The sequence below is a fragment of the Malania oleifera genome, chromosome 12 (assembly GCF_029873635.1).
Source record: "Malania oleifera isolate guangnan ecotype guangnan chromosome 12, ASM2987363v1, whole genome shotgun sequence".
Taxonomy (NCBI): Eukaryota; Viridiplantae; Streptophyta; class Magnoliopsida; order Santalales; family Ximeniaceae; genus Malania; species Malania oleifera.
This window is the reverse complement of record NC_080428.1, coordinates 2,954,477-2,967,401: the sequence shown is the minus strand read 5'-3', so window position 1 is coordinate 2,967,401 and position 12,925 is coordinate 2,954,477. Positions and strand designations below refer to the sequence as shown.

The window sequence follows — 12,925 nt, the reverse complement described above, 5'->3', positions numbered from 1 at the left end:
CTTGTATCCATCATCTCCTCCAGGTTGACATAATTATGTGCTCTAGCTATCAGTTCTCCCAAATCAACTAGTGGCTTCTTCCCCAATGAGTATAGGAAATTCCCCAGCTGAAGGGCGGTAGTTAGGGCTGCCAGTGCCACTCCAATGTCCAGGTTGCAGATCTCCATGGTCGCGGTGACGATGCGGCGCATGAACCTTTTCAACGTCTCCCATTCTCCTTGGACCAAGTTCATCAGATGAGCCGAAGTTTTGACGATTCTTTGACTGCTGATGAAATGACCGGTAAACTGCTGTTCCATCTTAGAGAAGGAGCTAATCGATCCAGGTCGTAGGGTTCGGTACCAATCCTTGACACTACCTTTAAGGGTGGCTGCAAATGCCCGACACATGATGGCATCAAGTGCGCCCTACAATTGCATCAACACCTTGGAAGTGTCCAGATGATCGACCAGGTTAGTCAAACCCTCGTACCTTTCAAAAGTAGGCATCTTGAACTTGCTAGGCAGCGGGACTTCCATCACTTCTTTGGTGAACAGCAACTCCGAGGATTTTAAAGAGGTTTCCTCACAAGAGGGCTTGGTTCAACCCTCTTTCATCATTTTCTTGATTTGATAGATCTTTTTTATCTTCTCCTCTAAATCATTCGATCTTTACTCGTTTACTCCTACGCTGCTCGCGTCTTCCACCTTCTTAGTGAGGTTAGTTCTTCCCTCACTCTCCATTGGGTTCTCTGCTTTCTTAGGTGAGTCGGGGCTAACCTGTTGTTGGCAGGGGACATGTCCTTCCATATCCTCCATCTTTTTCTAGGAGCCCTCCATTCTCTTTTGGAAGGTAAGAAATTCCTCCCTAGTGACCCCCGAACAATCTTTAGGCGTGGAGTGAACGGACTGGGGTGATTCTTTACCAGTGGCAGGGCTTGAGCTTGAGTCATGGGTATTCAAGAATTGGTAGTCGAAAGCAAGATGAACACCTCTCAGAAACAGTTCCCACAGAGGATGCCAACTGTTGCGAGATAAAAATGGGGATGACCTGCGACATTACTCTCCGACTTTCGATGACATGAAAATGATGAAAACAAAGTAGGTTTGGAGGATCCGAGGTGTACTCCGGGGGATCACTCCGATATTTAAGTAAGGGAACGCTTCGAAAAGGTTGAATGCAACAGTAAGATTGAGTTAAAAGTGAGTTAACTCTGCTTGTTTGCATTACCTTTCTTTGTAGCGGTGAGGTTTGATCCTTGCGGTGATCCATCATTATGACGCAGGGGCGTGGATTGCTCCGGAGTTTTAAGGCACTAGCGTGGATCTCTTCCTTCATTATTTAGTTAGAGCTAATTGCTCCTACCATAACATTTGACTTGGGTAATGATTGTCAGAATTTGACTTCGTTTTACAAGCTAATATATTTAGGGCATATCAATAATAAATTTGAAAAAGTGAGGAATGTGGTCATAGTAAATTTAAGTAAAAAAGTTTTGAGATGCAACATGCAAGTCATTTTTGAGAATGAGATTTTAAAAAATAAATTGTTTGTTTGGCGAAACAGAGGAGCTGAGGAGGCTATAAAAACCTCGGTGAGGGTCAAAAACCCTCACTATACTCTCTCTGCTCATTGTCGAAGAGCAGAGAGTACTGGTACTTCTCTAGGCCGGCCGCTCCGTCGTCTCCGGGTAACCTCTTGCAGAAATCTGCTCGCGCTTCTTCATTTTTTCGCTCTTTTCCTCTGGCTATTCGTAGGCCCCTGGGGTCGTTCTCCCCCCTTCTCACTCTCTGAGTGATTTGCCAGCCAGTTCTCTCTCCCTCCATCACTTGTGGGCGTCAACACCCTTTTTCCGCTTGATGCAAATCATAGGGTTATTGTGAGATTTCCAGTATGTGCAAGAATCTTGCACAATCAATTCACATTGTTTGAGTTTGGTCCTTTTGTAATATTATTGCTTGCGTTGTTTAGTATTGTTTGAGTTGTGTCGCCCCAGTCTGTTTTTCTCCCCTGTTAAATTCGTATTTTCTTTGCTGGTGATTGAGCTGTACGTGCCAGACGTGTTCATTGTTTCTTATGTATAAGAGCATCAAAACAACTTTCAGAACTAACACCAATTCTCAAAAGCCGACAACTGTTTTTAGAAATTGAAACTGTTTTCAGAAAACCTGATATCGAGATTGAAAACCAACACTGTTCAGTTCTGATTTTCAGAGAGCTGAAAACTAGAAATTGGCAATGATATCAAATGAGCCCAAATCTTAAAATGGGTGTAAATTTTCCTTGTATGATTTTTGGGTGTCGTTGATGCTTTTCTTATGCAGACTAGTTCATTGTTTGTGTTATTTGGTTGAGTATTCTATTTGTTTGTTCTTCATTGTCTCATTGTATTGAAGAATCTAAAAAATATTGGACACCACGCACATGTGCTTAATATTTTTTTTGTAATTGAGCAGGTGAAAGCGTTTTTTTGCAATAAGAAGAACCTGAATTGCAATGACTGGTACTCCTATTGATGATGGCTTTTCAGCCGATCGACTTTTCAACCAAGGATACTCCTACACCTATGATGATGTTATCTTCCTTCCCCATTACATAGACTTCCCAACTGACTCAGTACAGCTTGCTACTAAACTCACCCGGAGCATCAACCTCTCAATCCCTTGTGTTGCATCCCCAATGGATACTGTCACTGAGTCGTCAATGGCTGTTGCAATGGCTGTCCTTGGTGGCATTGGTATTATCCATTCAAACAACTCCCCTTCTGATCAAGCTGCCTTGGTCTGCTCTGCCAAGTCCCGTCGTATCCCCTTCATTTCTGACCCCATCATCATGTCTCCATCTGATTCAATTGCATCGGTGTCTGATTTTGCCTCTTCACCATGCATTTTGGTAACTGAGTCTGGGAGTGCAAAATCAAAATTGTTAGGAATTGTTTCAAGGTCTGATTGGGCTGTTTTGGATGATAAGGAAGCTAAGATTTGTCATTATATGTCACATTGTTCTGAAATGGTGCCATGGAACTATGATTTTGAGCAAGTTGCCTCATTTTTAGCTGCAAAAAAGCTTGAATATGTCCCATTGGTGAGAAATGGAGTGGAGGTAGTGGATGTGGTGACAGCAGCAGATGTAGAGAGGATTCGGGCTTTTCCAAAGTTAGGGATGCCATCAGTGGGGCCCGATGGGGAGTTCCTAGTGGGGGCAGCAATTGGGACGAGGGAGCAAGACAAGGAGAGGTTGGAACATTTGGTGAAGGCTGGCACGAATGTTATTGTATTGGATAGTTCACAAGGGAATTCAATTTATCAGATTGAAATGATAAAGTATGTGAAGAGGTTATACCCTGAATTAGATGTGATTGGTGGGAATGTGGTAACAGCCTACCAGGCACAGAATTTGATTCAAGCTGGTGTGGATGGATTGAGAGTTGGGATGGGATCTGGGTCCATCTGCACAACTCAAGAGGTTTGTGCAGTAGGCCGGGGGCAGGTATCATTCTTTACATCTTTTTCAATTTGACAAGTTTCTTGTTTTATTACTTGGAAGTGCTTTGTTGCATAGGCTTGAAAAAAAATCGAACACAAGTCTTTCTTTTCAACCTTGTGACCCTCAAATTGATCGAGCAAGCACTTGTTGGTTAACTTGGGCCTTTTGATTGAAATTTTTATAACTTATAAACTTGTAAGCAGTTGAATTACTAAACAATACCAATGTTGGCAGATAATTGGTATTGTTAATTAATTAGTGGGGATCAGTTGTAGCAGTCCAATAGCTTCTGCTGTTTTGTTTTGTAGTTATATGTTACTTTTGTAGCTTTTATGGTTGAATGTAAATCAAAAGGCATTACTTTGTTACTTTTGTAGCTTTTATGTTTGGATTTAAATCAAAAGGCATTACTTTGATACTGTCCATGATGTGAAGCTTCATCCGGTGTAAGCTGATGAGAAACTTCAAATAGTTTAAGCTTGAATTATACATGTTGAACTTAACTGAGTCTTCAAAGGCTTAATATTTAAAATATTATTTCTGATTTATACTGAAATTAATCATGAAAAGGTGTTGAGAAGATGGGTAACAAAGATTTTGACATTGAACGGTGGCCTACATCAATTTGATGTGCCTAACATAGTGGCATGGTCTTAGAATGAAATAAATTTTATGATGGATTTGTGGAGTTGGTTCTGAAATTGTTCTAGATATTAAATTATTATGTTTTTCAATCTAAGAATTGACTTGCCTAAATCCTGCCAGTAAAACCAACACAGAAACCAAAAAACTGTTTTTTTTCTGTTTCCTGATAAAATCCCACAAAAGGCAATGAATATTATGGCGGGTTTGGATTTTGGATTGCTTTGCTTCATTAAAGTTGTCATGTAGTTATTATTATTATTATTTTAACCTTTGCTGTTCTCCTTTTGTTAGCAGAGGAAAGATAAAGTACAACATTGGCAAGAAATAAAAACAAGGAAAGCATGATATCCTCCAGTAATAAAAGGAAACTAAAAAAGCGTAAAAGAAAATAATTACAAGGCAACTCTAATGAAACAAAGCTATTCAAACCCCATCATAATATTCATTGAATTTCGTGGGATTTGGTATTCTGAATTCTGCAATAACTATGGGAAATTAATGCCACTGGAAAGTCTTAACAATATGGTATGATGATTTTTTAAAATAAAAAATTAGGTTATTAATTGAATTACATACTCAAAATCATTTTGCTTTGAAACTTTTTAGGCAACTGCTGTCTACAATGTTTCATCTATTGCTGCACAAAGTGGTGTTCCTGTCATTGCGGATGGTGGCATTTCGAACTCTGGACACGTCATCAAGGCTTTGGCACTGGGTGCATCTACTGTAATGATGGGAAGTTTCTTAGCTGGAAGCAGTGAAGCTCCTGGGGCTTATGAATTTAAGGTATCATACTGCAACAAGGCATTGCTGATGTCTTTATTTTGTAGGTACCTTGTTTGATAAATTTGTGTCTCATTCAACTTTGATGAATTGGTGATGGCAATTCTTGTTGATTTAATTTACTGTATTTTAGTGCCTCTGCTTGTCAAATTTGCCTTCACTATTTCATTTCTATTGACATATAGTTTCTCATAATTTGTTTCTTCTTCCATTTGCCATGCATCTTTGGAGATGCTTTCCTGCAATAGGCATATCATATTTCCTTTTTTACTAGATAAAATTTTTTGAATACAATGGAAATGTGAAGTATGGGGTATAATCCACTTACTAATAATAATAACAATAATTGTTATTATTATTATTATTATTATTATTATTATTATTATTTTATGAACAAGTTGCCACGTAGGTCTACCTTAACCAAATACAGTTCTGCTATTTTTATTCCCAGAAAGAATTATGATCACAGCTAACCAAATGCATTTTTTGAGTATAAAGAATACATGATAGAATCATTTGTTTTCATTTTCAGAAACAATAATGCAGAAACTCATTTTTGTGTCCGTAACCAAACAGGCCCTTGGGAATCCAAAACCCAACTTTGGCTCTCTCTCTCTCTCACATGAGAGATGATAGCCCTCCACAAAAACCAACAAACAAGAGAGTTCCTTTAGCTCCCTATAGAGGTCTACAAAAGTTGAAACCAAGTAGTCCCATTTGATTGAAGAAAGGAAGCAATGCCATATTATACGCTACAGAAAGATGATATAAATGAGAAAAAGACATGGATAGCGCACAATTCCCCACCCAAGAATCTTCCTAGAAAAGGATCCGAGATCCATTGCACCACAACATGCTTGGTATAAGGAATAATAAAAGGATAAATCTGAGCAATATTATTCCGAGGTATCTCCATAGAACATATTAAACCCCAATGGTGTCCCGTCCATTAGAATGTAAGATGAATTTTATTTTTATGACTTTATGCTAAAGGGAGGTTTCCTCGGAGGGAAAACGCCACAACCAATTACCCTATAGTGTCTAGACACCAAATTTCTGAGTCCCAAACCTTTCTCCATCTTAGATTTACGCACAATCTTTTAACTGAATGGTCCTTCCTTCTCCTTTACCATGACTAAAGGAATTCTCTCATTACTTCTTTAAATTTCTTATGTACCCTAATTAATGAACGAACTATAAAGGGGGATGCTAGAGAGACAAGCTTGGATAAGGGTGATACAATCACCTAGAGAAAATAAAGCACCCTTCTAGCCCGCTTAGACACCCTCTCCTTAACTAGATCTCCAAACCCGATAGACCTAGTATTATTCCCCAATAGAACTCCTAATTAAGACAAATGCTACTCAAGCATGCCGCGCCCATCTAAGGAAGCTAATCCTAAAGACTTAACACTTCAAAGATTTGTAGTAGAAATCCGACTCTTTCCTATTTTTGTCTTTGGAACTTGAAACCTTCTGAAAAAATTTGAAGAATTGTGAAAACATTCGAAAAAGACTATGATCATTTAAGAAAAAAATAGTATCATATGTGAATTGAAAATGAGACGCAACCACCCCATACTGCCCAGCCCAATCCCTTCCACATCATCTCTATCCAAAGCCCTATTTGTCAATCTATTCAAAGTATCTAGCCTGAACGCTACATTCCTAACTTCAATATTCTTGAAAGGCCTTTTCAACCAACTCATCTAATCACAATAAATAGGGCCTGACAACAATCCCTCAATCGTTGATTTACTCTCATCCTCCTTTGGTAAATAATTGGTAATAAATTTAGTGATCTCATTTGCAATCTATCATGGATTAGACAAGACTAGTTCTCTCCTATCACCAATTCTGTCACCAAATTTCTCCTCTATCTTACCATTAGTCAGTCTCTGAAATTTTTTAGTGTTACAATCATCCTCCCTAACCCATTTAAATATGGTCTTTTGCATCAATTTTTTTTTTTTTTGGGGGTAAAAATCAAAGCCTCTACTCATATATCAAAATACCTGCTTTCCCTTCACCTCCGTTAAAACTCCTTGTACCCCATTTTTCTTTCCAACAAATAAGTCTTGTCTAAAATGTTAGTTTTCCTAACCCCCTCCAACTCCGTTAAAACTCCTTGTACCCCATTTTTCTTTCCAACAAATAAGTCTTGTCTAAAATGTTAGTTTTCCTAACCCTATTATTTTACCTCCACATTCCATTTTTTCACAGCTCTTTTTAAATGTTTGAGTTTTATCAAAATCTTAAAACCCTTCCAACCTCTTACAAGCACCTTATCCTGAGAATTTTTAATCAAAGAATTGGAAGACATTTTTTTTATCAGCAAAGAGAAAATCAAAGAATAAGAAGACTTGTGATCTAACATGTTTTCAAACCTAAAAGTGGTAGGGCCCACTTAACCTTGCTATATTCTAACGAAATAGGGAAGTGGTTTCACAGTGATCTAGACAAAGTGACTTGGGAAAGATTAAGAAAATGATTTTCCCACTCACTATAAAACAAGAACCTATGTAAACAATTAGCAAGTAGCAACCAATCTACCTGCACCCAGAAATCAAGAGAAAGCAGCATTGTGCACAGGAATATCCCTCAATCCACAATCCTTAGCTAACCTATCAAAATTCTGCATACTCGAGGTGTTCCTTCCTCCCTGTTTCTTTCCCTGGAAATCTCACTATGTTAAAATCACTCCCACAATCCACCCAGGAGAAACAAAACCCTGCATATAACTCATCTCAAGAAACATATTGAAAAGCAGGCCTAGGAGGACTATAGACCGAAGAAAACCACTACTGACACCTACCTCTAATTTCCTACAATGCAGCTAAAGAAAAGAAACCCATAAGACTATCAACTCTAGAGGAAGAATTAGAGTCCCATAGAATAGAATGGTTCAGGGCTTATGCAAGGGGATCCATTGTCTCTTTTTTTGTTAATCTGTGTGGTAAACACCTTGAGTAGGTTGTTTTTGCTTGCCCAAGGCTTGGGTTTGGTTAGATGCCTTCAAGTGGGGAGGGAGGAAGTGGAGGTCTCCATCTTCAGATGATACCATGTTGTTCCTCAAGGATAATGCTGCAAAATTCCACAGTCATTATCTTGCTTAAAATCTTTGAGAGGATTTCAGGCTTAAAATCAAATTTTCCAAGAGCAGGGTGGCTAGTATCAATGTGGGTGTTAAAGATCTTCAGACTTTTAAAGCCTCGGCAGGGTGTGTTTCTCTTGAGCAGCTGCTTACTTGCCTTGGCCTCCTGCTTTGAGGCAATCCAGTGATAGAGAAAGTGGGTAGGAGATTGGAGATTGGAAGAGCACATACTTGTCGCTCTGAGATTGTGTCACTCTTTTCTGATAAAAAAAAAATATGTATTAAGAGAGGGAGAGAATATATAATCTGGGTGAGGATATAAATCCTCAGAAAGAAAACAGAAAAACAAAAAAGAAATTAAAAAAAAATTAAATGGGAAAAAAAACTAAAATTAACCAAGAAAACCCCTCTTTAGTCCCTTCCCATAATAATTCCTCGAACATTTCAAATTTGCTAATTCCCTCTGACCCTTCTTTGCTTTTGATGTACCACCATGAAGACGAATTTCATTTCCACATCCAGATATTGGCGGTTCAATTTATCCAACAAAATCTGAGGCTTTTGAGCCTGAAGGTCCTCAAAAATCTATTGAACTGAAGTGGGTGAAATCCCATCATTAGTCTTTTGCTCTTCAATCATACAATCATCTTCAAAAATACTAATCCCCTCAAATCCTTCCATTGGAGGTGGCGGCACATAAGTTAAATCCCTAAGCCGATCAGAAGAAGAGTCAGAATTATTGCCATGTTGACCCCGAATCTCATCCAAAAGTAAACCCCTATCACATTCAAAATCATTATTCTCTTTACTATCAATGTCGGAGACATCCCCCACCTCTTTTTAACCTTGCAAATGATAACCCTCTCACCAATTGGCTCCTCAGCTATACTCAAAACACCATATGAGTTCCTCTTAGGATTTTTTTTTGATTTCTCACCAGAAGAATCTCAATTTTCTTCAAAATATTTCCTCATTTCAACACCCTTTTGCTCATCCTTTCGGCAAGCATACACCTTTGACTCCGCAAATTATCTGAATTACGTTATTTCTAGATGTATTTTCCTTCAAACAAGCAATAATACCCTGAGTTTTGTTCGCACAGGAATTATGATTTTTAGAGGAAACTTCCCCTTTTTCATCTCCAATACACAGCCCACTGAGAACCCTTTCCTCTACAGGAGAGTAATGGCCCACTAGAATACATGTTGAATTTTCAGAAACTAAGCTTTCTACTTCTGTCTCTTTCCCTTTTCTATTTTCAGAGCGCCGCCATCTATCCTGTTGGCCACCGAGGATCTGCTTTGAAGAAGAGCAAGGGTGGCCTAGCTGAAGAGTACCCAGAATATTATCCTTCTTGTAAAACAAGCCTAAGTTATTGACTTCAGTTTGATTATGGGCCCGCTTAACAGACTGGCCCAACAGTGATCCAAAGAGGCCCCCATTACTATCTGAAATACAGCCCAGGTCCAATATATAATCATAAGAGACCCAGGCCCAACCAACCAACCTTCAGTGTTCCTTCTTCCACAAAGGAAACCCTAGTGGGCCTAGCCACCTTTGGAACCATCGTCCCATTAGGAACCCTTGTCCTCTTTGACTTTGTTGGATTGTTAATTCATGTGACAAAGGCTGAAGGACTTCCTCTTGCAACTTTCCCTCCCTTTTCCCTTGCAAACTAGCTGACCCTAAATTCTCCAACACTGCCACCCCTTCTTTCTATCCAACGAGGTAATTGCACATGCTCTAATCTCTGCCTTTGACTAGGGAAGCTGATCTTCAGAAGAAAAAGCCATTTTCCTCCACATGGGGCACAGAACAATAGCTTATCCTCCTTCCTCAAATTATTTGACCCTACCAGAACATCCTTCCAACTTCTTGGTTGAAGTTTCTTTAAATCTGGGATACTTGACCCATGCGGCCCTTAAAACCCTTATAATGATCCATCCGCTAAACTTCCCCAGCTAAGCCTTTGCAGACCCCCTGAAATGAAAATTGAATTGCCCTTACCTCTTGAACTCAAACCCACTTCTAGAAAATTTTCAGTTCCAGTTGGTCTAATAGGCATCAGATGAATCAACCAAAATTTTTCCTACAAACAAAGCTGCTCAATTGAGCCCTAATTGAGACAACACTTTGATCAATCCGCCGAGTAGCTGACAATGGCACCTTCATACACTGATTGTGAATCTGATTCTTCTTACAAATAATCACAAATGACTCTCCTCCAATTTTTTATATCCTCAGATCAAAGGATTTTCCTTCGATCTGGGCTTGCTTCCATTGAAGATTTCTTTCGATCAACATGAAGCATCATCCATTGGCAAGAGATCGGTGAGCTTGTCTCACTCTCATTTGTGCTTCCCTATCCAGCATTCATATTTACTTCCATTCTCTTTCAAAGTGATTGTAAAAATTGCCAAGACTTTAGAAAGGCTAATGCATGACTTTCTTTGGGCTGGTCATAGGGAGGACCTAAGAGAGCATATAGTTGGGATGTGATGATAAACCTAAATCTGAAGGGGGTACTGGGGCTTGTCATTGTAATGTCCAAAAACATCTCCCTAGTAGGTTAATGGTTGTAGAGGTTTCCACTAGAAGTAAACTCTCTATGGCACAAACACTAGGTGATCAAAAGCATATATTGGCTCTGTTGAAATGGGTGGGAGACAAGAGGAAGTGGTATTATTTCTCATGCTTGCCCATGGAAGTTTGTGTCCTAGGTGGCAAGTGATTTCTTCCCTTTCACCCATTTCAAAGCTCGTAATTGTAATAGGGTGTGTTTTTGAGAGGATGCGTGGGCGGGTAAGGTAAGGTCCCTTTGGAGGTGAAGGTGCCTCGTTTTTTTAAGATTGCTTCTCTCCATAGTGCACCCATCAGCTCTTTTGTTTTTGTTTTTGCTTTTGGTTTTTTTTTGTTTGTATGTTTGTTTTTTTTTTCTTTTCTTGAGGGAGGCCCTCTTTTGTGGGATTTTCTGTTTTTTCAGGAATCTCAATGAAAGAGAGGTCAATGATCTTACTGCCTTGCTTTCCCCGTGGAGAATGAGAGTGTGTGGGAGGGCGAAGTCCTCTTTTAAATCTTTCTTCTTGCACCTTTTAGAAACCCCTTTTTTCATTGTTTTTCTTTGGAGCCACATCATTTGGAAGGGCAAAATTCCTTGGGAAACCCGTATCATCCTTTGGATTGTGTTACTAAATAGGATTAATACACATGATATGCTTCAAATTACAAGGCCCTGTATGTCTCTCAAGACCGACATGTGTACTATGTGCCACAAGACCAATGAAACAAATGCTCACATTTTTCTCCATTGTAAGGTAGCATCACACCTGTGGAATGCTCTCTTTCTTACACAAATGGCGCTTGGTCGGCACCCCAGACTCTGGAGGATTTTGCTAGTGAAGAATAAGGGCTTTGGCTCTAGTAGAAAGGGAGGTGCTTATGGAGCGATATTAGTTTTCGCTACCTTATGTACACTTTGGATTGGGAGGAGCATGAGAATCTTTAAGGGAAGCAAATCCAGCCCTAATTTATTATGGGATAGAGTGGTCTTTCTGGCTTTGTTATGGGCCCTTTCAAGGTCTTTGGGGGTTTATCATTGTTAGATATTCAAAGGGAATGTGTGGCAGCTCTTATACAACTTTTTTGGTTGTAGCTTTCTGGTATATTGAGGCATCTCGTCCTCTTACAGTGTACATTTTTTGTTCTTGATACAATTTTCTCGTATCCAGAAAAAATAATAATATCCCCAGCTTCTCCTTGAGAAAGAAAAAAAACTCCCAATCCTTACATCTACTTCCATTCAACTCCCAATCTACTCTTTCAAGTTTAGTTTCTTGTAGGAAAACAATATCAAGTGTGTTTTAAGTCAAAACTTCCCAAATCAATTTCCTTTTCCTAACATCCTCTAGACCCCTCACATCCAATTAATCATCTTCATAGCTTAACTAATTTACCTCCCTTAATTTGATCTCAGATCCCTCCTCCCTTCGACCCTCCCCCAGGTGCCCATAATTAACCGATTTTGCTAGCTTATTTAACTCTTTGAACTGTTTCTCTCTCTCTCTCTCTCTCTCTCTCTCTCTCTCTCACATACACACACACGCGCGCGCGCGCGCGCACACACACACACAATATTTAGGGACACAACAGCCCTAGGTTCTTGCCCTAGAGGACTAACTAACCTAAAACGCATTCCCTGTAAAAGAGCTTGAAGGTTTTTTTTCCCACAGGACTAATGTACAATGTCTCCCCCATTAAAGACCTCCTTTAAACATTTAGAAATATCAATAATCGAAGGCTTTATAGGAAGCATAGTACCTTATTGAGAATTAAAATTCACTGGGTCCTCCTTTTTATGCTCTCACTTCAGCATACCAGATTCAATTTCTAGTCTTGGATCAATGAATGAGCCATTGGAACAACATTTATGATTAGGAATGATAAACAAAGTTTCCTCCTCAATCATATTATCTACCTGGCTGGCATCTTTCTTCAAATGGTGAACAACCTGTGCTTTTTCAGAGGATTTTGTAGGGCCATTATCAAGGGAGCTTTAGAGCCACATTTAGTATGAGGAGGTCTGATTTGTTTATTGCAGAATGTAACAACATGGTGTCCGAGATTTGAATGAACTATGCACTTGCTTTGGATTTGTGAAATTTCAGCTGGTTTCATCTATTTTTTCATCTTTTATAGAACTAGCAATGGAACACATGCTAAGCACTTGCCCAACTTAATTTAAACGAAAATCATATTTATATAAGCAAATATTTTTATATATTATTGAGTTTTATTACATAGGTAATTTGCACATAATATTTATGTGAGTTGTTCAACACAAAATCATGGTGAGATTTAAATATAAATCACATTGAAAAGCTTCACTGCTTATGTATAAATTTGTAACTAATATTGAGTTGTACACAATATTATGTTGATT

The 12,925-nt window shown here is 38.9% G+C and overlaps 1 protein-coding gene across 7 annotated transcripts in view; it reads left to right on the top strand.

Annotated features, from left to right (window-relative positions):
• The first annotated feature begins 1,486 nt into the window (after positions 1–1,486).
• The window catches only part of LOC131144328 (inosine-5'-monophosphate dehydrogenase-like), a 29,113-nt gene continuing 17,674 nt past the window's right edge, over positions 1,487–12,925 (top strand). For 2 of the 7 annotated variants that reach the window (XM_058092897.1, XM_058092898.1), the window contains exons 1-3: positions 1,520–1,669; positions 2,436–3,468; positions 4,717–4,896. In XM_058092897.1, coding sequence (XP_057948880.1) covers positions 2,476–3,468; positions 4,717–4,896 — 1,173 coding nt within the window. In that variant the 5' untranslated portion in view covers positions 1,520–1,669; positions 2,436–2,475. Of the gene's footprint in view, positions 1,871–2,435; positions 3,469–4,716; positions 4,897–12,925 lie in introns of all 7 variants that reach the window. The other 5 variants (XM_058092899.1, XM_058092894.1, XM_058092896.1 and 2 more) reach the window with 4 other exon arrangements.